Raw genomic sequence first — 25,097 nt, forward strand, 5'->3', positions numbered from 1 at the left:
AGCCGCAAAGGGTTTGAGCTTGAGCAGGCAAGTTGATTCCAAAGGACAGGCGAACCTCCACTGCCGTTCTCTAAAAAAGAAATACCATCCACAAATAGCAGATCAACTTCAAGTTTTAGAGAAAAAGCCTTCGGCGGCGTACGAAAAGCTTTACAAAGGACTCTCATTGAAGGAAAAGCTCGATGGGCAGCCGTGCGAAATACAACATCCATGACCAATTTGGAGGAGCCCAGAGCTACGTTCATGGGGAGAAATTGAATGAGTAGAAATTACTAGATGGTTTCCTTACTCTTTAGTGAAGCTAAGAATTAATGTAAGATGTCAAAGGCGAGTACGTACAGAGCGTACTCACCGCAGAATACGAATACTGAAGAAATCCTGAGAGCGGAAATCGGTCATAGAGGCGAAATTATAGAAAGGCGAAATTATAGAGGCGAAATTTCAGAGAGACAAGACTCCACTATATCAACTGCGCGATATGCCGCTGGAGACATTTGGCCGCATTGCCAGCTATAGCTCGAGTATGCCTAGCTGCCCATCCAGAAAAATCGAGGAAAAAATACTCGATGTAATCACAAGTATATAGCGATAGAATTTTCGCAGCTAACAAGCTCGCAAGGTAGGCCCAGGAAAAATCCTAGGGAACACTACGACGGCCTCAGCTCAAACTGGCTATCTCTCATCCAATCGAGATGTGGATATTCGTGATCTGATTCTGCTACGATGATAGATGATCAGGAAATGAATACGTGTACGATGTTATGCACTCACACACAAGATAGAAATAAGACCTGACATAGTAATGTACATCCGCACCGAAACGGAACCGATGTTCATATGTTCAACCAAGAACATGCCAGTGCCAGTGGAAGCGACACGCAAGCCAGTGAGACGTCACGAAGGTCTCTGTCACATGTATTGCAATGTGATATATGTGACAGTCTGTGACCAATTTTGCTCTCAACTCCAAACCCTCCAGTTCGAATTCTACCGTCAACGGGTATGTATCTGGAGGATTAAGCTAAATGTTTAATGATTTGTACAGGTCGTTAAATTAATCCTGAGGATAATTATGCAGTCTGAAGCTCTTCGTCTCCGGAAACGCTCGGATTGTTCCGTGACATTAGCATGCCCCTTGGGGAGTTAGTAGACAAGTTCGGTGAGCTCATCATCAAACCGTATATTTGTACGTTTTATCAATCGTTATTGACGGTAGGGTGTCCATCTGTCTCACTTGGCTTCCAAATCTTCAGATGCGTCCATCATACTCCACCGTTTTTACGTCTCAGGTCAAGGTCACCGCCGTGCATTTTTTAGGAACAAATGTAATCTATCGAGATGCATAACGCAACCACCGCTACTCCTCAAATATGAACCAGACTCTATAACTAGCTCTCCATGCTCTCGAGTACAGCCGATGCACCGCTCATGAGGTAAATATTCCACGTACAGTGTGCATTCGACACCTTAACAGCGGTTCATCAATCTTCCCTGATGACGGCTGCCTCACTTCCTGGTTGAGTCTTCATTTGTATTTAATCCACCCTTTTTCTTCGACCTCACATGTCATACATGACATGTACCGTGGCGTGACTTAGGAGCCTTTACCGCCTGCCCGGCTTCGGGGAGTGTTATATTCAGGAAAGTGGAGTCGACACAAACCAACTCATACGACAACTCGCATCAAGAAATTCAAGGTAATCAATTGGTGCGTGTAAATGACAGTCCCTTACGATACCCAATACATCTATAGACAGTATACCGTAGAAGGAAAACAGATAACAGAAGCTCTGCCTTGCAGCACCATGCCGGGAAGATTGGTAACTGATGGGACCTTTAATGAGTCCGGAAACTTATGCGTACATACTGTAACAGTAAACTCCCAAGCAAACAAAAAATGACACTGAACAATACATGTCGAAATGACTCATTGGTTCTTATATGCCTCCTATTATATAAAACCTGTGAGAAGGGAAAGCGTCGAAAATAGTACAAGCGTTACCGACCTTGATCTCATTCTCAAACTTCTTCGCGATCTTGCTCCGCTGAATCTTCTGGGCAGCTGTGGTGAGACCATTCTCAGGTGTCCATTCCTCCGATGTCAAGATAATTGCCTGCAGAATTTCCATTGGTTTAAACCCATTCTTCTTACCAACAGCGTTGCACTCTTTCAAAACCAATTCTTTGACAGTCTTGTCATTGCACAAGTCAGGCAAGTGTGCTGACGAATCCACCGCTACCGACTTGGCCTCGAGAGCATGGCGGAGATTTGATTCGTGGGGAATGACGACGGCAATAGGTTGCTTAGCGTCCGCAGATGCATACACGCAGATATTGGAAATGAGATTGCAGGCTTTGTACGTGGATTCCAGTCTCTCAAGAGCGATGTACTATATACGTAAACGCCGTCAGCAGGACATCTCAGGGTCACGAACTGTGAACTGACCTCGCCACCCTGTAACTTGACGAGATTCTTGATTCTGAAGTACACTCAGTCCCTGAGATGCAAAATTCATCTTTTGACTCACCTATCAATCAAGGACAGGGTCCCGTCAGGGTTCCATTGACCGACATCGCCAGTTCTGAGCCATCCATCCTTCGTAAAGATGGATTCGTCGTTATTCAAGTCGTCTCTCTTGTAGTAACCCTTGGTGACCGATGGACCTCTGATGCAAACTTCACCTTGAGGAGGATTGTTAGTAGACAAATAGCCAGCATCAGGAACGTCCAGGAATTTAATCTCGATTGAGGGAACAGGGAGTCCAACAGAGCCATATTGCATATGTTCAGGGGGGAGGACAGCGCACATTCCACATGACTCTGTCATGCCATAACCTGTCAACGAAGGTTAGTTCAACTGGCCCTCGTCATCCCACGGAAGAAGTAGTCGCACCTTGCAACATCGTCACAAGAGCAACAGACAAGAATTCCTGAGTTTCGCGACTGAGTGCAGCTCCTCCGCTAAGCGCGAGGCGAAGTCTTCCACCAGTAGCTTGCTTGACACTGCTAAGTACGGCACTGTCGACAAATTGGCTGAGACCCGGGACATTCGCCTTCTTGACCGCCATTGCACTGTTGAAAACACTCTTCTTTATCGTTCCACTCGAATTAATCTTGCCAACAATGCCTTTGCGGATCGTTTCCCAGACAGCAGGGACGCCGACCATAATACTTGGTTTGAATGTAACAATGTCTCCTTTGCATTTTCGGACAGAAGCATCAGTGAGGGTCTTCACGCGACCATAGCCTGTCGTCATTCCAGAGAAGAAAAGAGACAGCTCCACGATATACTCAAGGATGTGCGCCAAAGGGAGATACGCAAGGAAAGAATCCTCAGGTAAGAAGTGGTGCCCAATGAGAGTGTGAACGGCGCCAACAGAAGCAATCACGTTGCCGTGGGTGAGGACGACACCTTTAGGCGCTCCAGTGGTACCGCTGGTATACATGATAAGGGCCACCTTATCTTTAGTTGGTTTTCTGTCGGCCAAGACGTCTACAGACTGCTCTTTCCCGACTTCACGTAACTCGTCGAGACTTAGTACTTGAACGCCCTCCCGAACTTTGCGCAGGTCATCGAGGACAGAAGAAGCTGCTTGGCCGTCATAAATGACTAGTCTGACAGAAGGTGTGTTTACGAGGACGCGCAAGAGTGTAGGAAGGAGTTCGGCATTGGTAAATACGCCAACACAGTTGGGTTCGTTAAGAGAATGGGTCAAACCGGATTCGCCAAGGGTATCGTATGCAGTAGCAACAGAAGTTGAGATTGACACGCAGGCATGCGACATCAACTGCCAGTTTACGCTATATATAACTCATCATAAAAGGGCGAAAAACTATAAAAACCGAGTGCAAGATGCTTACCTAGTTTGAGCATAAACATTGAAAATGTCCTCCGGAGTAATGCCAAAGTGAACGAGTCCACGACTAATCTCTGAAACTCTCTCCTGGACCTCGACAAAGCTGATATAATTGAAGTTGCTGAGCTGGAAGTATTTCCACTTCTTGATCTCTTTGATTTCCTTGCCTCCCACCGTCTTCTTCACTTCTTTCTCCTCCTCGTGGATATCGACGATATCTCTCCACCCCATGGCATTCTTTGTGCCGTGAGTGCGAGCAGCGTAGGCGAGAACATCTGGAATCGTGTCGATGCCCTCGAACGGCTGCGTGACAAGCTTGTCTGCCGTGATAGCCAGGCGACGCGCTTTGCTTTCTCCAGTAGTGACTTCTACTGAGCCCTTTCCAAAATAATTGCGTTTCGAGGTGGATGCCATGAGAGTTCGTGTGTAAGTCGTCAAAGGCTAAACAATGTTCAGATGCACAGGGTTATAAGGCTACGCAAGCGGAGTGAATGAGGGCTGCTCGGTGGCTGGAGCCTGGAGCCAAAAGCCACAGTTCAAACCCCATTGCTATATATAGTGAACGTGGCGTCGAGGACAGCCTAGTACTTCTACTGCCAAAAGCACCACAATAGCTACCTCAAACGGACCTCGACTGTCTCATGGCTGATCAACTTTATGCAACTCACAGAAGCTTTGATTGTGTATCAATGAAATACGTTGCTGCTATGGTGAGATGTTGCTTTTCAAACTGAATATCCAAGACCATGTCGTGCAGACATCTCTGTACCTGAGCCGCACGACCAAAATTTGATGAATTGGGTACGAATAAGAGAAATGAGTTATGAGATGGAATACATTTTCTGCTGTCCAATGCCTAGATTTACGCAGGCGTTGCCCACTCAGGTTCAGCTGTCAAGCCCCACTCCTCCAACCACTGCTCAAAGTACCCTGCAATCTTCTCATGACCTTCGGGAGTCGGGTGCAGATTGCTGAGTGCAGTAATTAGTACTGGTCCTACTTATGGCAAGTAAGAACAGAGACTTACGTAGGATAAACGTCACTGTATTCGACCCATCCCGTCGAGTTAACAAGGAATATATTTTCATCACCGATCGACCGTCTATACTCCTCGTTAATCAAGTTGAACAGTGAAGTTAACTCAAACGCACCGATAGTCTACTACTTCTTGATATATTCCAACGTAGTATGGAGCCGGGGGCGCATCAGCACTCGGCCAACCCCACTACTCGATTTTAGATATAACTTTCATGACTGAAAATGTCGACTTACTGGAAGGAATATGAAGAATGGCTGGGTGACGTAGATCGTTCGTATTCTTGCGAGGAATTCGAGATAGGTCTATACAAGAAAGGTACCTGTTAATTAACTGGTCTTCCTTCCAGGAGTAGCAACAATACGTACGTCATAGAAGACGGTGGAGGTCACATTGTTCCCGCTATCGTTCGCACTGAGGAAGACTCAATTAGAATGTTCATAGTAAGATGATCACGCAATAGTGCAAATGCAGCTTACCCAATCATTACAACAACATGCGTCGGAGCTGGGTAATCTCTAGCAAAGTCCCAAGGAGTCGTGTAGTTGTGGAGAGCATCTGTTTATGTGAAGCCAGAATTACATTTGAGTCCTAGTTGAACTTACCGTAGTAATACTGGGTATCCTCCGTCTAGCAAAATTTGTGTGAACAATCGGCTTATGTCAAAACAGTACGTGCACCTACTTGGAAGAATTGATAGCTCATCCCGTGCACATTGCCATATGAATCGATATCCTGCGATATAAAATCAGCGATTACTCCGGTTGGAAAGTACATGGTACACGCACCGTCAGCGCTATTCCGGGTTGTGCTTGAATATTATGTTCCGCCTTGAAATACTCGGAGGTGAGGAAAGGCCACGCTTGATCGACACCTTCCGGTACATATTGACCCTGAAATTTGGAAATTAGAGCGAGATCAGCCTTTCCTTATATAACGCCTACCGCAGATAACGAGTCACCAATGAACTGGAATGCAAGCTTGGAAGGCTCATACTCGAGTAATTGAGCACCCTATATCCAACGAGAATATATATTGGTTAACGCTTTTTGAGAATAGGAGCCACCTTCAACTCACAGCGTTAAGCTGAATACTCTCAAGATTCATATTATTCTCTTCCCACCCCTCAGAGTTAATTCTGATAACACTCGTCGAAGTCCCGGTGGGAATGGAACCAAGAGGGATAGCATTGGCCCCTTGAGTGGCATTCATGGTGAAAAAAGTCCCGTAGTTGACGGATATGCCCAATGCAACAGGGTCAGACGTATATGGACCGAGATTCAAGGTCAAGGACGACAAATTGTCGACATGTAATTTGAACCCTGAGCCAGTCCTATCATACTAGTTGAAGCCGAGGTATTATGAGAGCCGAGCGCTTACTCACCACCAAGTCTCTGGTGTAACATCCCATCGCCCGTTGTAGAATATGAGAGGATCGTCGTGAGCGATTAAAACATCCGCAGCGTCCGATGATTGAGCGACGGCACTAACTACAGCCAAAGCTGCGCATAGCCCACGCAGGAAAGTGGGGATCATGTTTCGTCTCATGAAGGGGCAGCGTGTTCGAAAAGAATTAACGAGTTTTTATATTCTGCTGCTGCTAGTTCTCTTCATCCTGGTGAATGGTCACGGGTTTCAATTACAAGGCCGAAAAATGTCCGTTGTATTTTTGGACGGTCAGGCCGAGGGAGATGAAGAAGAGCCATGGATCGTTGGTATTGCGATCTTTGTGGATGATGACCACTACTGGAGCCATGATTACTATACCATGAATGTTCAGCCGGAGGTTACGGATGAGAGGCTGATTCTGTACATTCATAGCAACTGTTTCGTCTCATGAAAACTTGGGTCATAAATAGCCAAGTTTTACGAGTGAGTATCCTTTTGATAGTCTTGAGTCGACAGAAACCCGACAAAAAAGCATCACTCACTGCCTCACATGGTTCCATTTTTTGGTCGAAGATGCTCCATATCGCGATTCATTCCATTATACCGGTGATAAAGGAGTTATGGTATTTATGTTGTGTCTTCAACGAATAATGCGTGGGTGACGAAATAAAGCCATGAAATACACTGTAAGTTTATGCAATTTCCGTGATATATGTTGAAGTGCAATGATGAGGTTCTTCTATTGATCGTTACAGGAGGGCCGTAAGACACGAGAAATCGAACGAACATCATGGTGAAGAACGCAGAAGTATTCTTCTGCCACGGTTCAGTGCGGTGAGCGAGGTCGGCCCGGCTATTCCGCTGTTACGAGTCCTTGTCATCCGCTTTTCAAAGTTCCATGTCAGTACTCTTGTTCTATATGGATTGTATATTCATCAGTCTTTTTCTCAAAGTGTCAAAGTCCTCGCGAGTCGTCGAGGATTTTCAGATATGTTCAGGTAAAATAAAGGCATTGCCTGGGCGCCATCACACAATGGACGTTGCGGCTGCTTTCGCGTCAGAGTTCTTCCAGCACTGCCAGTCGCTATATCTTTCCCCCAGAACGTTACAGGCTATGGGTTATCGCATCCAGTGTGTGCTATTCCGTTTCAGAAGTTTACTCTCAGGTCTTGCAATTAAGTTCACCTTTTGATAAGCCACCATGAGCCTCACCATCAGAACCACCACCAACTCATCGGTACATAGCAACAGCTACGACTTTTTCAGTTGGTCAAGCCGTTTCGTTTTAACCTTACCCCGGTCGGCACCACCGCTACGAACAGAAAGTTAATCCATTATCATTATCCGGACGAATAGAAGCATGTCAAGAGCATCATGGCCGAGTCCATTAAATTTATAAGAGTAGCCGTCATTTCTTGCTCTTGGTTAGTTCTGTAATTTCCATCATGTCAAGATATGACTCATTATATCAATGGTCATGATCATAGACTTGAACAATAAGCACAGTATCCTCTCAAATGAGGCGTAGCAGCGTCGGGTGCGATATGTCGCAAAACCTCTTATCAAAGCTAAACTTTAACTCCACTAAACGTATATACCGTGACGTTTTTGTTTTGACTCCTGCACATTTTTGCTGCCGATCCGAGGCCGCATTTTTCGAACAAATGATGGTAAAGGTCGTCACACCCCAAACCGGCAGTTACCCCATCGAACAAACCGAGGCTACAGAATACCGGGATATCTGAAGCCATTGCAGGAGATTGCAAGACGCCAATCTTTCCTCAGAGGGCTTCCGGGAAGCTAAGTCATCCTTTGTCAATTGCACCTGATTACGCTCGGACTTGCAGATGGATATATGGACCGACCCTGACGTACCTGTGAACCACGTTTTGAAGCACCGCGAATAGTGTCTTACCCATATTCTCAATGTCCCCGTCTTCTGCCTTAATCATCCATCGCCCACGCTGCCAGCTGAGATCATGATTTCTGTTGTGAGCGCCCACCTGATCAAGATCGGATGATTCGGTCAGAAAGTTGACGGTGGACGAGCTGCCATCCCATTTTCTGGGCGTAATATAAACATTTCTGGTGTTGAGTGATGGACTTGATTTAACCCGCCTCGCGTTTGGCAGAAGACACTTAGATCATGATGAGTCTGTCATACTACCAGCGCATCCGAATGCGTTCTGGGAGTGGCACCGACGCATTCAGTCGAGCGCATGGAGTGCACAGGTCATAATTTATTGGATGATCACGTCCGAGTCGTCTGTTTACCAACATCGGACTCGATGTAAAGAAGATTCAGGAGAGGAGCGGGCATCGTGAATCGCCCGAATGCGTTACCTCGGAGTCCGGCCATGCCCATCGGGGTGTAAAGATGTTCCGGCTATGTCACGTAACTCATTACACTTGTCTGGATCAGATCAACACACCGGGCGGTCTAGCAATATTCCTACCACTGTACAGCAAAATGCTTAAATACATGGCACATGTCAGTAGCCTTGAACAACTCCCCCCGCTAACAAAGTCTCACTCGTCTCATTTCGAACCTAGATATCAGATACTCAAACCCAATGGCAGGCGCTAAAGACATGCTTTTCCCTCCTCTTGATGGTTCTTTACTCCTTCCCGAGCTATTTGCATTCAACGCCAGGCACAACACAGACAGGCCTTTTTACATCTTTTCCAACGCTGATGGACTGACCACTGTCACTCACCTTGAGTTTTATCGAGCTTGCCACAGAGTCGCACATGCTCTTCGTCCCAACCGTACGGGTCCCGAGGGCGAAGTTATCGCCATCATAGCCCAGACCGATAATATTCTATATGCTGCCCTAATTGTAGGGACAATGATTGCTGGCGCAATTGTGCGTATTTTCCATCTCTTCCGTTTCCACTTACTCAAAGTCACCGTAGCCATTCCCCATGTCTCCACGAAACTCCGCAGCCGCAGTGATGAATATGCTGCAGAAGACTGGTTGTCACCGAATAATTTCCACGCAGTATTCTCTGCATGCTCTCTTGGATGAAATCAGAACAGATATAGGGTTATCCGCCTCAAAGGAACAAACCTTCCAACTTTCCATTGAAGAAATTCCGACTCTTGCACAGGCTTTTCCGCAGCTGGCTTCGGAACAGGCCCACAACCCATTCGAATATTTCCCTGAACCACCAACTCGTTCTTCTCTCAACGATATCACGCTATACCTTCATTCTTCTGGAAGCACCGGATTCCCCAAGCCCATCCCGCAAACGCACTTGACCGCCATTCACTGGTGTACTTCTTGTGAGCACTACAGCCCCGCATGCATAGGTTATCTGACAGTAAAATCGTCTTCTAGCCGCGATAAGTGACTTGAATTATTATCCCCTTGAAACTCGTGTCGGAGCCATGTCTCTCCCGTCATTCCACACGCTAGGCATAATGTCTTTGCTGTACATGCCGGTATCCACCCTTCGTATTATCTCCATTTATGCTCCTACGTCATTTCATGATCCAAACGCAAGCCCCGTGATTCCGACCTCCGAAAACATACTTGACTGTTTACGCAAGACCGGCACGGAGATCTTACTTGTCGTTCCTTCCTTTATCGAGCAATGGGCGTCATCTCCCGAGGCAATTGAGACGCTGAAGACACTCCGCTGCATCGTATGTCCTTTCTCGCACTCTTGCGGCCCGGATACAATGTCTTCATCCACTGATGCATCCACGATATAGGCTTATTCAGGGGGTCCTTTGTCGCAAAAACTGGGTGATATCCTTGTATCGGCTGGGGTAACCATAAGATGCGTTTACGGAGCCACCGAGTTCGGTGCCATTTCGTCTTGGGTTCGCAGTGCAGATGATGAAAAGGATTGGTCATGGATGCGTTTCGGACCGCTGGCGACAATTAGATGGGTCCCACAGGGAGACGATACTTACGAGTGCCAAGTTCTGGTACGTGCTATTCATTTCAAACCGACCGACACAGGATAGACTCATCCGCCACAGACAAGCAAGGTACATCAAGTCTCCGTGGAGAACCTTCCAGACGTCAAGGGCTATGCAACTGCCGATCTCTTCGCCAAGCACCCTACTAAAGAACTATGGAAAATGTAAGGCTTCGATTCTGTCTTTCCGATGGACATGCTGTCTCATTATGCTCGTGATTGACAGTGTAGGAAGGGCAGACGATGTCCTCATCCTTGCCTCGGGAGAGAAAACCGTTCCGGCGCCGATGGAGAATATAATAGCTTCCAATCCTTTCGTCGCAGGCACCGCTATGTTTGGCCGCGAACGTAATCAAGTTGGAATCATAGTGGAGCCAAAGAAGGGCTGCGAGGTTGATATTAACGATCTCAAGCAAGTCGCAGAATTTAGAAACAAGATATGGTACGTACCAGGCTGACAAGTCACCGACATCACTTTCTAATCATCGATGGTCTTTAGGCCCGAAGTTGAAGAGGCTAACAGAACCGCTCCAGCTTTTAGTCGCATTTTCAAAGAAATGATATTGGTAGCTCACTCTGATAAACCCATGCTTCGTACGGGAAAAGGCACTGTTATGAAGAAAGCGACTGTTAAAGCCTATGAAGAGGACATCAATAATTTGTGAGTTGTGCCTCCAAATAAAACATACTGGCATATCAGCTAATACCTCTGAGTAGATATGATACTGTAGAAGAAAGCACGAGAGCTGGCAATGACGTGCCTTTGCCAAAGTCCTGGACGGAGGAGGAATTGCAGGGATGGCTTATGGCCCATGCCGCTATTGTGAACGCAGACAGAGAAGTAGACCCAGAGGCTGATTTCTTCGAGCAAGGGTTTGACAGGTACATCATCATTAGTGATCCTCAAAATAGCATTGTAATGACTGTTTCTCACATTGCCAGTTTAACTGCGACCTTCTTGAAGAATCGCATCATCGGCTCTCTCAAATCGTCTCCGGACCTCGATATCCGGGCAGCGGCAGGGAGAGTTAATCAGAACATCGTCTTCAACAGTCCCTCCATCAAGCTGCTATCGAAGAGTCTCGCCAATTTGATTGCCAACCGCGAGACGAATGGACAAAATGGTAGCCTTAGTGATGAGGAAGAGATTGAAAATATGATAGCAAAGTATTCTGGAGGACTGCCAGAGGCGTCTACTCCCGTCGAACATATTGCAAATGGGCATAGCGGTCACGTTGTCTTGCTCACCGGATCTACAGGCGGGCTGGGCTCTTATCTTCTCGCATCACTACTAGAACATGAAGCAGTCAGACATGTAATCGCCTTCAACAGACCATCCAAGGGGCGCGTAACGATAGAGGAGAGACAGAAGAGCGCATTTGAAGATAGAGGATTAGATATCTCACTCCTACAACTACCGAAGCTTCAGTATCTCGAAGGGGATGCTGCGCAAGAGAGATTGAGTTTGGATGAGGTTTCATACAACGAGGTGAACCTTTTTATAGCGACGCTATAATTTGCTTCAGGTGGCTAATCGGATTCCCTCACCACAGCTTCAAACGTCGACTACGATTATCATCCACAATGCATGGCGTCTTGACTTCAATCTATCGCTCTCTTCATTCGAGCCAAACATCAAGGGAACAAAGAATCTCATAGACCTCGCACTCTCGTCGCCACATGCGTCCCAAGTACGGTTCCTCTTCACATCGTCAATATCATCTGCACAGGGGTGGGACCAAAGTAAGGGACCCTTCCCGGAAGAGGTGCAATTCAACCCGAGTGTTGCCTCTCATGGGTCGGGTTACGGTACGAGTAAATATGTTTGCGAGCGGGTAAGTTTAGAATGCCTATGTCTCGTTGCACTTGATAACGTGAATTTCACATAGTTATTGGAGAAAAGTGGCTTGCAAGCGTCATCTTTCAGGATAGGACAAGTCTCAGGGGGGTCTCCCAGAGGAGCCTGGAGTATTACCGATTGGGTACCAATCATCGTGAAGTCCAGTCTAGGGATAGGCGCTCTGCCAATCGCGAAGGGGGTAAGCATTTTGTTTATTGGTGCCCTTTAGGGAACTAATCACGGTGAATAGGTAGTAGCTTGGTTACCGCCCCACGCGGTATCCGACGCCATCATTGACGTAGCTTTCTCGAAAGCGAAACCCCAGATTGCTCTCAATCTTGTGCATCCTCGCCCAGTTGAATGGGCGTCACTTATGAAGCCTGTAGGAGAAGCCCTAGTCAGAAAAAACTTGATCACCGCACCATTACCGCTTGTTCCATTTTACGAATGGTTTGCCAAAGTTGAAGAAATAGCCGCAAAGGCAAGTGGAGAGGAGCTAAAGACCATTGTAAGTATCATAATCTTTGATTTATATAGCATGTGATCATACTAAGTGCTGTTATTCCTTCTAGCCTGCGGTCAAGTTACTCGAATTTATGCGCTCACTGGCCTCAGCAGATAAGTCCATTCGGGAGCTGGGAAGCGAGGACGCCGAAGCTGCAGGTTTCACTAAATTTTCTACTACAAAAGCACAGCAAGTCAGCCAGACGATGAGAGAACTTCCATCACTCGTTGCTGCTGATGCAGAACTGTGGGTCGATTACTGGGAAGCTGTTGGTATGTTTGCGTAAGAGATATATAAGAAGAATGAGAGACACGATCTAGAATAGCTTACATTTCGTATATAACCCCTTCGTTCCCACTTGTATCGCGAAAATAGCGCTGAATCAAGTGGTAGGCATAAGGCGGAAATAAGTAGTGCCACGAGTCACGAATCAATGTCCGTACCAATGCAAAGTCGTGTGCCATTGAATGATAGAATGATTATACGCCGTGGGTACTGCAGGAAACGTTGCCTTCAGGTGGATTGCTTGGATTCACATAAACACCGAATAGTTCAGTAACGAGATCCTAGTAACTATATTCAAATTTGACCTAACAAGGTGAGTGAAAGGACTCCCTATAGTTGTATGAGGAACTGAAGCAGCTTAACTCGTGTTTTTGGTGGATTACGCCCTTTCATCGGTTCCAGGAAAGTTGGGACTTGGTAGCGAAACATCTAAGGGAATCTGTTTGAGAGCTATACGGTAAAGTACTATATGAAGCTCCGTGGTTAGCTCCGGATACTTATCAGTCACAAGTCCGCCCCACGCCCCCAAGTGAAGAGCCTAATTCTGACGTGAGTTTGCGCGTGTGCCGGTCCATGAAAACATCACCTTGATCAGGAAGTTGAGAAGACCGAAAAAAACACTGCCTCGTGCCAAACGAAAAAAAAAGATCCTTATTTGTCTAATTTGCCTGATAAGTGGAACGGTAAAGATTGTTATCGTCATACCTGGCTTGGTAATGTGGCATCGCAGATGTTTCACCGTCTTCATCGCCAGGAAATGCAGCATAGAGCCATCGTACTGCGTCTCTCAATGCGGCGTGTGTGCTCCGATGCATGGGTGAGCAAACAGATCCTAGATGTACATAACGTTATGGTCAAATCGAGAGTGAGAATGTCGGAGTAAGCGAGGAGAGAGGTTTGGAGAGGATATTATTGACAGGACAACAGTAACTGAGTGAACTAGACAGTATCTTGTACTGGAGATTGCATAACAGCGAGCTGGATCATCGCGGGACATCTACACATTGTTCCTTAGACGCTCTCTGTATCAACACACAGGTGTTATCGTCCTATTTTCCCGGAGCAGACAGACAGCAAAAATTGAGGAGGAAAGGATAGCGCTAGTACTGACGCGTGTCTGCCGCACGAGCCACGGCTGTCAGGCTGGATTAAAAATTGATTCCGACGAGGCACGTGGATGCCCAAATTGTGCAACTTAGAATTCTCTGTGACCTTATAATGACCCTCATCTTATCCTGTCCTCAACATTTTCATTCTCTCTGTATCCTTCCTCTCTATATTGTATCCCATCTCGTGTACTTACCAGACACATTGTAACTTTGATCGATTTTCTTTTTCGATCTATATACCAGGTAACGTGGCATCCGCATGAAATGTGCTGTCCAACCTGCTCCGAATGATGCTAAGCACACTTTTACTCTAGTCGTTCAAAAGGAAGTGAGTAAATTGTACAGGACCTATAGACCCTCGCATGGATTGCCCTCTGCTTGTATGGATGCTTTCGTTGAACAGAGATATCACAAAAGAGGTGGGCGTCTTGTGGCTTTGCTCCATCAACTTCGTTATCAAGGATCTTTACTCTCCAGGAATACGATAAATGCTTTGAACTTGTACGAGAATGTGCACCTCACACCCGAATACCATATGCTCCAACTTCCATGGATTCATTTCGTGCGTTAAGATTTTGCCCTGTCTTCCCAATACGTAAAGTAACTCTGTGCGGTCTGGTCAGGACAAGTTATCAACCAAATGCTTCCCTTACTTATGATGAGACATCGACGAATATCTAGGACGAAATGGAAGGACTGTGAAACGCCGACCGGCAAACATTGGATAGAGCAGGTCAGAGCCGACCGCACCTTAAAAAGCAGGCACAACCTCATTTGCTTATTTTTCCCTCTCTCAAGTCCCCTGACGACATGCCGCCAGAGAAATTTCTCCAGTCTATGATAGGATATCATCTTGCTTATGAGAACTCACTATGTGGCATGGTAATGACCCAAGGACGACAACGACAAGTTATCAATATCGGTCTAGGTATCAAACAAATAGCGGTAGAACCCGCTGGAGCAACTGTGGCGGCGTATGCAGAGTCCTTTGCTCACAAAGTAAATCTTTGATACATCTAGGGAAACTAGTTCTCTGATCTCGTCATTTCAAGCTAACGCCTTTAGAAATGACGTTTATATCACCAGAGCAAGGCGAAGATGTCGTTCTCCGACGTCTCTGCATTCTCTTGGCCTTAAAAGCCGCATACATTAAAGCCGTCGGCCAACCAATAGGTTTCGATTGGTCTCGCCTTGAATTTAATATTCCAAATGAATCAGCTCGCGGAGATGACCATCCCCTACAAGGATGGGAATTTCGTGTCTTCAAAGCTCAACTAGGCGTCGTACGCAGAGGTATTCTTGTCGAAGAGTCATATCAGTGCGCGTGCGCCTTTTTCCGTGGAAGCAAAGAGTCGAAATTTATCTGGCATGATAACACAAAAGATTTGGAGGCTTGGGTGCAGTTTATCAACATCGATCAAATGGTCAAAGTCATACCAAAATTGACTGCATAGCGTTGTCCAGTTATCATTGTTTGGATGTTATTTTTTGTACCAATCTTGTTCCAGTATTTTGTTGTCGATCTGCTCGTTATCAATTTTGCGTTCTGTCATTGACTTTTTCTTTTCTTGATTGTGCGATATCCCACTCTTCCTTTTAATCTACAATCGTATGTTTAGCTATGACACCTTACTCCGTACCTATGTGACCTCGATGGATCGGGCCTGGAGCTGTATGACTGTAAATGTTAAAAACCTTGATGTTAGGATGCTCACTAGCCTCTTCGGATGTGTGTCAAAAGCAAACGATGGGATGGGAAATGCATGTACTGTACAGTATATGTAAATGACAAAATGACAAGATCGTGCCCCTCTAGCGATCATGACAATGCCTTGGTAGGTGAGGATTGATGGATTGAACTCGAGCTTGAACTAGACGAATCCTCAGGAACTGGGGGGCCTGCGTACTGATGTCTACCATCTAGATATGTTCGACATGTGATAAACTTGAAGAGGCACAGTCGAATATGGAAATACGTACTTATAATGTACCACACCGCACTGATAGCTCCAAAACCAATAAAAACAACAGAAGCATAATCTGGAAAATAGTTGGAGGGGTAAAAATCGTGTTCTCAGCAAGCTAAAAGTACTTACTCATCGTAACAGTTGTCACAGGTATCACGGAAGGCATCGAGAACAGTACTATGGCAAATATTATCCAAAGCAAGGCGATCGTGTTAATAATGGTGCCCCATTTCCCTAATGCAAAAGGAGCGTCCAACATATCCTCCCTTCCATTGAGCAGAGATATAGCTACTGGCATAGCGTAAGATGCCCCTAGACACATCACAGCTACACCACTGAAAGCATTAAATGCTGCAGAGGACCCAAGGTATATAAGTCCGAGTAGCACTTGGATTATAGTAGATAAAAGGAAAGCATTTAGTGGAACGTCATAAAGATGGGGATTGATCTTGGAGAAGTGCCGGTGAAAGGGAATGGCCTTATCTCTTGCAAAGGCCCATGTGGCGCGAGAGGCGGCACAAGATATTGATATTGCGCAGAACATGCCAATACCAAAAACTGCAAGAAGGTTAGGGCGACAAAAAAGTGGTTGATACTGGTTTCCTTACTAATGAACCACTATGTGTGACTTTAGTGTCTGAAAGACCAACTGTGAGCAATACATAAAAACTCACCACACCAAAGCCACCTGCTTCTGAACCCATGATTAACGTGAACATGACGCCAATGGGCTGTCCCGATGACACTGACGTTGATTGCCTTGTTAGCGTCGAAAGATTCCTTAGTCAATTCGGAGCATACCAGCAATCAAAGTCGCCGCATCCGGCAGCGTAAAAACGATGGGAAGGAGGAAAATAAGTCCGGTAAGAAAACCGATAGGTATCGACCATGAAATTGCCCGCGGGAGAACTTCAGAAGGATTGTGGACTTCCTCCGCCATATTAGCGACTATAAAGGCAAAAAAATTGATCCGTTGTTTCAGTTCAGATATCAGGCTGAAACGCACTCATTCCAATAGCTGCATACGTGTATGCTAAAGGATGTGTTTTCAGCATGGCCTACATAAAATATGTGGAATGCGGGTTCGTACCAGGCTGTCCAATAAACAAAGATATCATGTCAGCTTTCATTCTATCCTACCGGAAGCATAGCACATACCGGAAGCAAACCAATGAAGAACGACCAGCCAGGCGTCCAACCTGATGCAGAAGGGTCGAAATGACCCAGTGCATAAGCAGCCGAGTGACGTCCAGCTGCTGCTTTCACAGATAAAGCTACCAGTATCACTAATATACATATAAATACTTGTTGATGTATGAAAGGAGTAGGAAATGCAATACTCGCCTATAATACCAAGGGCAGTCCATATGGCACATATAATCTAGATAGCTTCGACATCAGTTTTACTGGAACCTAAAGACACGAAACACTGACATCGATCGTAGGTAGGTACTTGTTGAAGAAGATACAAAATATGCACGCAATAGCAGTGACAGCCAGAAAGATCAGATCTACAAAAATGAAAGGTGGTTCACATGACATGATGCATTGCCATCCGTTATCATTTTGTACGTACAAGTCTGCCAGGGCGTAGCCACCCAATCTGGAAGGAAAATGCCAGCGCCTGCTACGGCAAGCTGCGCAGTCCCTGATAACAAGTCGTCAGATCAACTAGCTTTGAGAAGTAGAAGGAAAGAAGCCCCACCAAAGGTAACGCTCAAGGCGATCGTCCAAACGCCAACCATCGTAAGCCATCCATTGATCCATGATAATAATAGCCTTGTCTGTGGGGATGCAAGACGGAAGCACCAGTAATATGCACCAGCGGAAGTAGGGTATTTGGAGCATATCTCGGCGAGGGAAAGAGCGAGAGTTTCAGTGAGGATAGATACTAAAACCCACCTAGAAATATGTGTCAATCCATTGAGAAACACAGACATCTTACGCATGTGCACTAACCCCCAAATCATCACGACTGGTCCACCTCCAATCAAAGATGTTGCAATAGGTGCGGCAAGACCGTAAGCTTATCAGGACAACAAGTGGTCAGTCGATGAAGTGTATACAAGATCCTCAGTGTACTCACGAACTGCCATGATAGCTAATACAATGTTACGAGTGAGCCATGAATATGTATAAGAAACGGAAAAACATACCAAGTGTCACTAAGACGCGATAGGTCAGACAAGATAATAGATATATAATTTAAGGATACGCACTGAAGAGGATATGAAACAATCCTCGAGACTACATGATAAACGGTAAGAATGGTTTGCCACGAACGTCAATAGAAGAAACCTACTCGAGCCATTTCCTGCGTGTAGCCCAACTTCTGTAGACCTTCGCTAGCCAGTGCATCGGAGTTGGCTTCGTTGGCTACACCCATCGTCGTTAAGAATGCAAGGGATAGTGTGGTAGTTAAAATTGTTGAATATCGAACCAGCTTTTGAACCAGATAGTCACTACAGAGCAAACGGGATGGAGTAGCGTGGGCTGTGTGCGGAGGCGAATTATCAGCAAAAGCGAATAAGGTACCGTATGAGATATGGTAAGCCCACATTGACTATAAAAGATCGAAACACCCTTGTGAATAAACATGTTGTTATGCACCTTATCAGACCAGAAAAGGATATGACATGGGTTAACCCGGATAGCTTCTTCTAGCTTGGCTGAGAGATATTCAAAGTCGTGTCTCTACCGTGGAACTTGAAACTTGAGGTCAATCCTACATTGCGGTAACACGCGATTCAATCGGTTTGCTATATCTACCATTTTACAGCCCAGTTCCTGACTTGGTGAGAATACATTCCATAGCAAATTGTCAGCCGCCGCAAGGATAATGTGACCATGAAAGCGCCCTTGGTTCAAGTTGACAGCCTGAGGGCCCCCTTTAACTCTCACCGCTGTTCGGAGCTATTTTTGATCTGTCACAAGCAATTGTTCATGATGTATCGGCAAACTTGAAGAAATACCAAAACAATTGAGCCTCGACTAAGACTGGTATATCTAAATTATACCATCTATTGCAAAACATAAGAAGATAGATGCGAGAATGAAAGCATGCGTTACTTACAAGTCGAAATGATTGGTTTGCTCGCGGTTACGAAATTGGACTCTGAAAAGTTTGACAAGCACCGTCTCGGCAACCGGCGGGAATTTAAAACCCAGATACATGTCCTCAATGTAATAGGGGCCAAAGTAAACACGAGAGTTGCTACGTTAGAAATCTTTATTTTTTACTCCCGGCACCCACCATGCCCAAGAAAAAATGCAGCAAATGCTCTCAGGGAGACTCGACACCAATGATGCGCTGTTCCAAGTGCAAGAACCGGCTTTATTGCGTAAATGATCCTGCTTTTTGACTTTTAACACTAAGGTGCTGATATGATGCTATATCGAAGTCTAAGGAATGTCAAATTGCCGATTGGTTTTCGCATAAAGAACATTGCGCAAGTGCCCCGAGCGCTCAGAACACGAACGTGACCGGCATCGTCATAGCATGCAACAAAGACAGAGTACACAACCCCATCTTCCAATCGACAGTCATTGAACCGACGCACCAAATCCATAGCCTCGGAATTGAGTGCCCTCTGTTCAACCAAGTCGGCTTTCCTATCGTGATGTATCGTCATATTCGCCAAAATTCCTTAACCATGCATCGCGATCCCGGTCTGGACAACCAAATAGCTACATACCTCATGATTGAGCCGACCAATGGGTTTGCCACCCCCGAGTAAGATGTCTCATTGTTTTAGAATCGGTACTTCCGAATCTTGACACAGCGAAAGGTGGCAGCAATGTATCGGGGCGGTATGTGATCTTTGACTGCTCGCAAACATTGATTTAATTTTTATTTCAGGTTACAGTCATGCGCCGAGATGGAAAACCACTGACATTAGAAGCAGTGGAGACCATCTGGATGTTCGCGGACCGTGTGCTTGACCTTTTTGGTATCGATCATACCCCGCCCGCTCGCACAATGACTCCACAGGGATTCCATTGTTTCTGTCAGGAATATAAAGATGGGAGGTTGTTGAATGGGTACGACAATTTCAGAGATATGCCTGTGCCTCTTTGAGAAGCGGCGTTGCGAGTGGATGCTAGCAGACAAGGCGAGAAACGTATTCTCTGATGTATTTGTAACGTACCATCACTTGTACGATTAATGTTTGTATTGAGCGGACTCCAGGAATATGGATATGACTTGTGAACCGTTGGAAGTTCGTATTTCATGTACACACTCATGTCATAAAAGCGAGTGAACGGGACGTCGTGATTGCCAGTGCCTGGCCTATATAGCCGAGGCATGATCAAGCGATGTCTAAGGATAGCACTGGAATGTATTTTTGCTTCAAGGTACCCTTGAGCGCGCATATATAAAGACATGACATGAGAGAGTGTGGAGAACAACTTGAACATATCTTTCCTCGAAGCCAGTCTAACGATGTCTAGCACATCTGCCCTCCATTCGAATGCATGCCGCTGTAGTAATGACTCTAATGAAAAGGCGAAAGCCGATATTCGTGATGTGGCGCGTGCGCATGCTTGGCTTTCGTTGCAATTTGCTCTGTACTTTGCACCCCAAAACGCCTCTTCGCTCGTGCTCACCGTTGGCCTCAGCATAGGCCGTATAAACTGTCCATCGTGTCTCCGTATATTCCTGTTCTCGACTGATATCACATCAAAGTCTCCGCAGTCATGCAAACATCCGCTCTTTCATTACTATGTTATCTCTCCTTTTTATCCGTTGCTCAGGCATCGGTCACTGTCTACAGTCAAGTTCGTCTGGGAAGTCCTACAGGAACAGCATCCGGCTCTGCAGCCTCATATACTGGCGCAGCCGCTTACGATCCCACAATACTGAATCCTCCCCCAATCCCTAGTCCAGCTCCTGCTACCCAATTTACCCTGCAACTCGCTAGCAGCGCCCAAAATGTTCAAGGACTCTCAATTCCCCAGCCAGGCGCATTCTTTGGCTTTAGCATAGAAATGTCAGTTATAAATCAAGTTAGTGAGTATTGCCCTCCTTTTTATCTTTTCAGGAGTTGTACCCCTCTGACCGCGCTTTCATTGGGTAGTTGGCATCAATTCGTGAGTAACATGAGCATCTGCCCTCTATCGATATGTTTTTACATCACTTCTCAACTTTTAATCAGAACCTTTCTCCAAGTCCCTTTCCTGAATCTTATGGCCAACGTCAAAGAACGCGCAGGACGAGTGCATGTTCGGGTTGGTGGTAACACACAAGAGTATGCCACTGTAGTTCCTACGCTGGCAGACGGAAAAGACATGGAGAAGGACAAGACTTCTCTGACCAACCCCGTATGCCCCCCGTCTCATCTCACTTAATTCTATGACTGAACATCGAATTTGAATTCCATAGACCCAAACACCGGGACTGTTCCTCACCTACGACATTTTTTACATGCTCGCAAACGTCACAGCACTCACAAATGTCAACTGGTATCTTGGTGTGTATTTTATCAAGCTTCAGACAAACTCTGTGCAGGAGTGACATTTTGATACTTTAGGGGTACCATTCAACGATACCTCAAATTTCCGTTTGCAGATAGCTGAAATCGGAGAAGCCGTCTTGGGCGATCATTTACTTGGGTTGCAAGTCGGCAATGAGCCTGATCTTTACTCTGCGTAAGTTCCACTCACCAGTCATATCTACAACGCTGAAAGCTGAGACCCTCCTTAAGTCACGGCCATCGTCCTCAAACTTATAGTCCATCTGATTACTTTGGGGAATTCGGTACGATTATACAGGCAATTGCTAACGACGCCAACATCCCTGTGAAAAACAATCTCATTGGTCCATCTGTATCTGGTACCTGGACGCCTGAGGATGTCTGGAATACCGGTTTCGTGCCTTCGTATTCTAGCAGTCTCGGAGCCCTCGCCGTCGAACAGTATGTATCAATATATTTCGGGATTCACGTTTGTCTAATCTAATCACGATGTATCTGTCAGTTATCCTACCGACAATTGCTACGCTGAATACGGTATTGGACAACCTGTTGATCCACAGACCGTGTTCCCGCAATTCCTCACCCATGCATCTGGGCAGGGGCTCGTCGCACCGTACCTCAACTCGACGAATTACGCCCAATCTCAAGGAAAGCCGTTTTTGATGTTTGAGACGAACACCGCGTCTTGTGGTGGCTTCCCGGGTATCAGTGACAGCTTTGGGGCTGCGCTTTGGGCTCTTGATTATGGTTTGCAGATGGCATATAGCAACTTCTCCGGAGCCATGTTACATGTCGGTGGACAGAATGTTTACTATAACGTGCGTGTATTGCCTTATTGCCTTCTATAAAATTCACGGCTTACGGAATCCTTTCCAGCCTTTCACTCGTAAGCCAAGCTTTCGTTGCTGTTTACTTCCGTGATCAATGAGGCATATACTTCCTTTAACAGCGCCGCCCACTAATGAAAGTTCCTATAACCAATGGACTATCGGTCCTGTCTACTATTCGGTTCTCGCCCTTGCTGAAGCTTTCGGTACCTCCAACAACTCCCGTATTATCGATCTCGGTGCGAATAGCCAAAACCAATACACTCCTGCGTATGCCATCTACGAGGGTAGCAACCTAGTGAAAGTCGCACTCTTTAACTTCATGACGGATCCATCTGGCGCAAATACATACACAGCAACGATCTCGATCGATGGTTCAGCTGCAGGCCTCCCGAACGGAGTCCCGACTCAAGCGCACGTCAAGTGAGTCTCTTCGGTATGTCCCTTTATAAGGACGACCTCACTAACGTGCACACCTCAGATATCTTTTGGCACCCTCAGTATCCAGTAAGACAGACATGACGTGGGCGGGCCAGGTAAGCCCAAGTTAAGTAGGCACGAAAGCAGTCACACTCATGCTCCCTTTCAAGACTTTGGGCGGCGTGTTCCAGTCAGATGGTCGCCTCGCAGGTAGTCTCAATGTCGAAACCGTTACTTGTGATCAAAACGCCAACACTTGTCAAGTACAAGTCCCTGCGCCCGGTTTCGCGCTCGTGTTCCTTTCCCAGTCTAGTCTATCCGAAGTGTCGCCTTCGGCCCCACAAACGTTTCCGACGACCGCCTACACACAGACTATCAATACGGTGACCATCAATCCTTCGGTACTTGCGACGTCGAATGGACGTGGAAGGACAGGTGAACTGGGGAGCACGAGTAAAGGAAATCCAAACGGAGCGAGCCGTGTGGGTGTTGTAGGTTCGGGAGTGGCTCTTTTGCTCTCTATCGTCGTTGGTGCCTTTGTGATTGGTCGAGAAGCAGTGCGGCTATAGATAGAGAGAGGGAACGAACTGACATTTGTATGGAGCTATTTCCACCACCACAGACATTTGAACTGATCTTACTGACCATTTCATGAATTCTTTGTATACATGCACTGCGTTGTAATTTTTTTCTTCTTTTTGTGACGCTTGTCAGGACATCATTCGCCTAGGCTTAATCTGCATGTCTGCATCTTGTTTCTTTGCAGTTCACATTTATATAATAACTGCACGAAATGCATTGCTTCATTTCCTCTTAGATATTATCAAGCTTTGTATGGCTGCTCAAAACCTGTCAGCTCGTCGAGTGTCACTTACAAAGCCCTAACTCGAAGGATCTCACGTGCTTGCTTTGAGTCGCTTTTCAAATCCTCTGAAAGTGGATGTATTTCATCATAATTCTCTCATGGCTCCATGCATATATGGTGGGATGGCCGAGCGGTCTAAGGCGCCAGACTAAGGAACCACATCATATGATGATGAATCAATCTGGTCCGAAAGGGCGGGAGTTCGAATCTCCCTTCCATCAAATATTTTTGAATTGCCATTGAATTTGTTCCTGGACCCATACATAACAATCGAGTCTTAGGTATTTTTGTCAGTTGTCAGTCCTGTTCACGAATCCTCCTTATACATGCACTACGTTTGCGATTTTTTTTTTCTTTTTGACGCTTGTCAGGACTTCATTCGCCCAGGCTTGAATCTGCATGTCTACATCTTATTTCTTTGCAGCTCACATTCATATACTAACTGCACGGAATACATTGCTCCATTTTCTCTTAGATATTACCAATAACAATAGTCGTACAACAGCCAGCAATCTGATGCAAACCGCAAGGTTTCTACTTGATGTTTACTTGGTGTAGAGCGTCAACTTTGTGTGCTTGATCCCTATTTCGCCCGCCGTCACCAAGAAATCACGACCAGCTTGCGTGTCAGCTTGTGCCGATCTCTCCTGATGGGCCTAGAGCACGATAAAGTATGAGGACCATGTAATGTACATCATGATGGAGCTCGGGCTGGATATACTCACCTCGATGCTGGGCCAACCGCAGACCATGTAGTACAGGTTCTCGTCCTCAACCGTCTGCCCGAACACGATCATCCCCTTGCTGACTTCCTCGGCTTGTTTGAGCAAACCAACCACCTTCTCTCGCTGCTCGGGAGCATTCAGCTTGAATGTGAACACCTCGGTGATGGGTTCTTTGAGGGCGTTGAGGACACCTGAGAATTGGACATGGTACATTTGGGGGGCGCCGCCGAGAGAGGGGGTCAAAGATTCGATGAGGCTTGGGTACGATGGCGCGGCGATAAAATCATGATGATGCTTCAAGCTATCCCAATCTACGAGATGCGGCACAGGTTAGATGGATCTCCTGTGAAAACATAATCCTACATACTGAGGAAGATGTATCCAGTGTCAGGGCTTTCGACCTGTAATCCATAGAAAGCACTGTCGGTCGATCGCAATCCCGCTGATTAGCGAGATGATGTGACCGATTTGAGATGTGTAGCTCACTCTTGTACTCCTGGGGCTTTCAGTACGATGTCGAGAGGAGCTGCTACTATACTGGGATCCTTCTGGTATGCTTCGGAAGTGGGGAAAACAAGGATTTCGGTGGTTGGGAGTGCCATATCGACGAAAGCTGCAGTAAAGATACCCTTTCTCGATTATCAATTGCAAGCCTCGTGATATAAGGATCTACGCAGCGCACTATCGGCCTATGCCTCCGATCAATCAAAAGACACCGATGTGACTGACATGATCATAAGACAAACCCGCAATAGGTCAACCAGAAGAATACAAGGCGCAGAATTAGAGCGGCCGCAACATCCACTAACTACCTGTGTGCGAGACAGAAACTGCATGTAGCATGTGCACATCGCCTTTCAGTTCTCGA

The 25,097-nt window shown here is 46.2% G+C and overlaps 10 protein-coding genes across 10 annotated transcripts; 5 read left to right on the forward strand and 5 right to left on the reverse strand.

The window, feature by feature from the left end:
• Nucleotides 1-1,684: 1,684 nt before the first annotated feature.
• SERLADRAFT_452951 (uncharacterized protein) lies at nt 1,685-4,361 on the reverse strand (the record flags this gene model as incomplete). The annotated part of the gene is made up of 6 exons (XM_007322940.1): nt 1,685-1,948; nt 2,007-2,390; nt 2,447-2,480; nt 2,529-2,835; nt 2,894-3,801; nt 3,862-4,361. The coding sequence occupies 6 exons, from the start codon at nt 4,269-4,271 to the stop codon at nt 1,928-1,930; spliced, it is 2,064 nt and encodes a 687-aa protein (XP_007323002.1).
• Nucleotides 4,362-4,595: 234 nt separating this feature from the next.
• Nucleotides 4,596-6,965, reverse strand: SERLADRAFT_477654 (uncharacterized protein; the record flags this gene model as incomplete). Its single annotated transcript, XM_007322941.1, has 13 exons — nt 4,596-4,828; nt 4,885-4,959; nt 5,009-5,082; nt 5,130-5,198; nt 5,262-5,307; nt 5,373-5,451; nt 5,499-5,523; nt 5,578-5,628; nt 5,682-5,786; nt 5,838-5,906; nt 5,971-6,226; nt 6,278-6,774; nt 6,825-6,965. The coding sequence occupies 12 exons, from the start codon at nt 6,439-6,441 to the stop codon at nt 4,720-4,722; spliced, it is 1,122 nt and encodes a 373-aa protein (XP_007323003.1).
• A 706-nt stretch (nt 6,966-7,671) lies between these two features.
• Nucleotides 7,672-8,052, reverse strand: SERLADRAFT_477656 (uncharacterized protein; the record flags this gene model as incomplete). Its single annotated transcript, XM_007322942.1, has 1 exon — nt 7,672-8,052. One exon carries the CDS (start codon nt 8,031-8,033, stop codon nt 7,851-7,853), a length of 183 nt encoding a protein of 60 aa, XP_007323004.1.
• An 821-nt stretch (nt 8,053-8,873) lies between these two features.
• On the forward strand, nt 8,874-9,311 carry SERLADRAFT_363606 (uncharacterized protein; the record flags this gene model as incomplete). Its single annotated transcript, XM_007322943.1, has 1 exon — nt 8,874-9,311. One exon carries the CDS (start codon nt 8,874-8,876, stop codon nt 9,309-9,311), a length of 438 nt encoding a protein of 145 aa, XP_007323005.1.
• An 870-nt stretch (nt 9,312-10,181) lies between these two features.
• SERLADRAFT_477663 (uncharacterized protein) lies at nt 10,182-13,043 on the forward strand (the record flags this gene model as incomplete). Its single annotated transcript, XM_007322944.1, has 11 exons — nt 10,182-10,203; nt 10,280-10,377; nt 10,439-10,654; nt 10,712-10,873; nt 10,930-11,094; nt 11,155-11,701; nt 11,766-12,047; nt 12,102-12,251; nt 12,303-12,560; nt 12,625-12,755; nt 12,780-13,043. 9 exons carry the CDS (start codon nt 10,500-10,502, stop codon nt 12,841-12,843), a joined length of 1,914 nt encoding a protein of 637 aa, XP_007323006.1.
• Nucleotides 13,044-14,088: 1,045 nt separating this feature from the next.
• Nucleotides 14,089-15,723, forward strand: SERLADRAFT_477668 (uncharacterized protein; the record flags this gene model as incomplete). Its single annotated transcript, XM_007322945.1, has 6 exons — nt 14,089-14,194; nt 14,266-14,370; nt 14,429-14,513; nt 14,575-14,684; nt 14,750-14,950; nt 15,004-15,723. 5 exons carry the CDS (start codon nt 14,314-14,316, stop codon nt 15,403-15,405), a joined length of 855 nt encoding a protein of 284 aa, XP_007323007.1.
• Nucleotides 15,724-15,770: 47 nt separating this feature from the next.
• SERLADRAFT_442396 (uncharacterized protein) lies at nt 15,771-18,304 on the reverse strand (the record flags this gene model as incomplete). The annotated part of the gene is made up of 17 exons (XM_007322946.1): nt 15,771-15,871; nt 15,932-15,991; nt 16,048-16,476; nt 16,527-16,536; nt 16,593-16,663; nt 16,720-16,866; nt 16,925-16,976; nt 17,077-17,204; nt 17,272-17,299; nt 17,353-17,429; nt 17,495-17,566; nt 17,624-17,820; nt 17,878-17,944; nt 18,005-18,019; nt 18,075-18,083; nt 18,138-18,165; nt 18,221-18,304. 17 exons carry the CDS (start codon nt 18,302-18,304, stop codon nt 15,771-15,773), a joined length of 1,575 nt encoding a protein of 524 aa, XP_007323008.1.
• An 820-nt stretch (nt 18,305-19,124) lies between these two features.
• SERLADRAFT_477674 (uncharacterized protein) lies at nt 19,125-20,135 on the forward strand (the record flags this gene model as incomplete). Its single annotated transcript, XM_007322947.1, has 3 exons — nt 19,125-19,259; nt 19,320-19,728; nt 19,778-20,135. 2 exons carry the CDS (start codon nt 19,173-19,175, stop codon nt 19,653-19,655), a joined length of 423 nt encoding a protein of 140 aa, XP_007323009.1.
• A 227-nt stretch (nt 20,136-20,362) lies between these two features.
• Nucleotides 20,363-23,208, forward strand: SERLADRAFT_442398 (glycoside hydrolase family 79 protein; the record flags this gene model as incomplete). The annotated part of the gene is made up of 12 exons (XM_007322948.1): nt 20,363-20,546; nt 20,606-20,929; nt 20,997-21,009; nt 21,075-21,240; nt 21,302-21,389; nt 21,450-21,567; nt 21,624-21,833; nt 21,895-22,210; nt 22,269-22,278; nt 22,342-22,642; nt 22,701-22,755; nt 22,810-23,208. The coding sequence occupies 12 exons, from the start codon at nt 20,363-20,365 to the stop codon at nt 23,206-23,208; spliced, it is 2,184 nt and encodes a 727-aa protein (XP_007323010.1).
• A 685-nt stretch (nt 23,209-23,893) lies between these two features.
• SERLADRAFT_477678 (uncharacterized protein) lies at nt 23,894-24,865 on the reverse strand (the record flags this gene model as incomplete). Its single annotated transcript, XM_007322949.1, has 4 exons — nt 23,894-24,160; nt 24,230-24,540; nt 24,597-24,649; nt 24,716-24,865. 4 exons carry the CDS (start codon nt 24,829-24,831, stop codon nt 24,050-24,052), a joined length of 591 nt encoding a protein of 196 aa, XP_007323011.1.
• Between the last annotated feature and the right edge of the window lie 232 nt (nt 24,866-25,097).

The sequence above is a fragment of the Serpula lacrymans genome (genome assembly GCF_000218685.1).
Source record: "Serpula lacrymans var. lacrymans S7.9 unplaced genomic scaffold SERLAscaffold_14, whole genome shotgun sequence".
Classification (NCBI taxonomy): Eukaryota; Fungi; Basidiomycota; class Agaricomycetes; order Boletales; family Serpulaceae; genus Serpula; species Serpula lacrymans.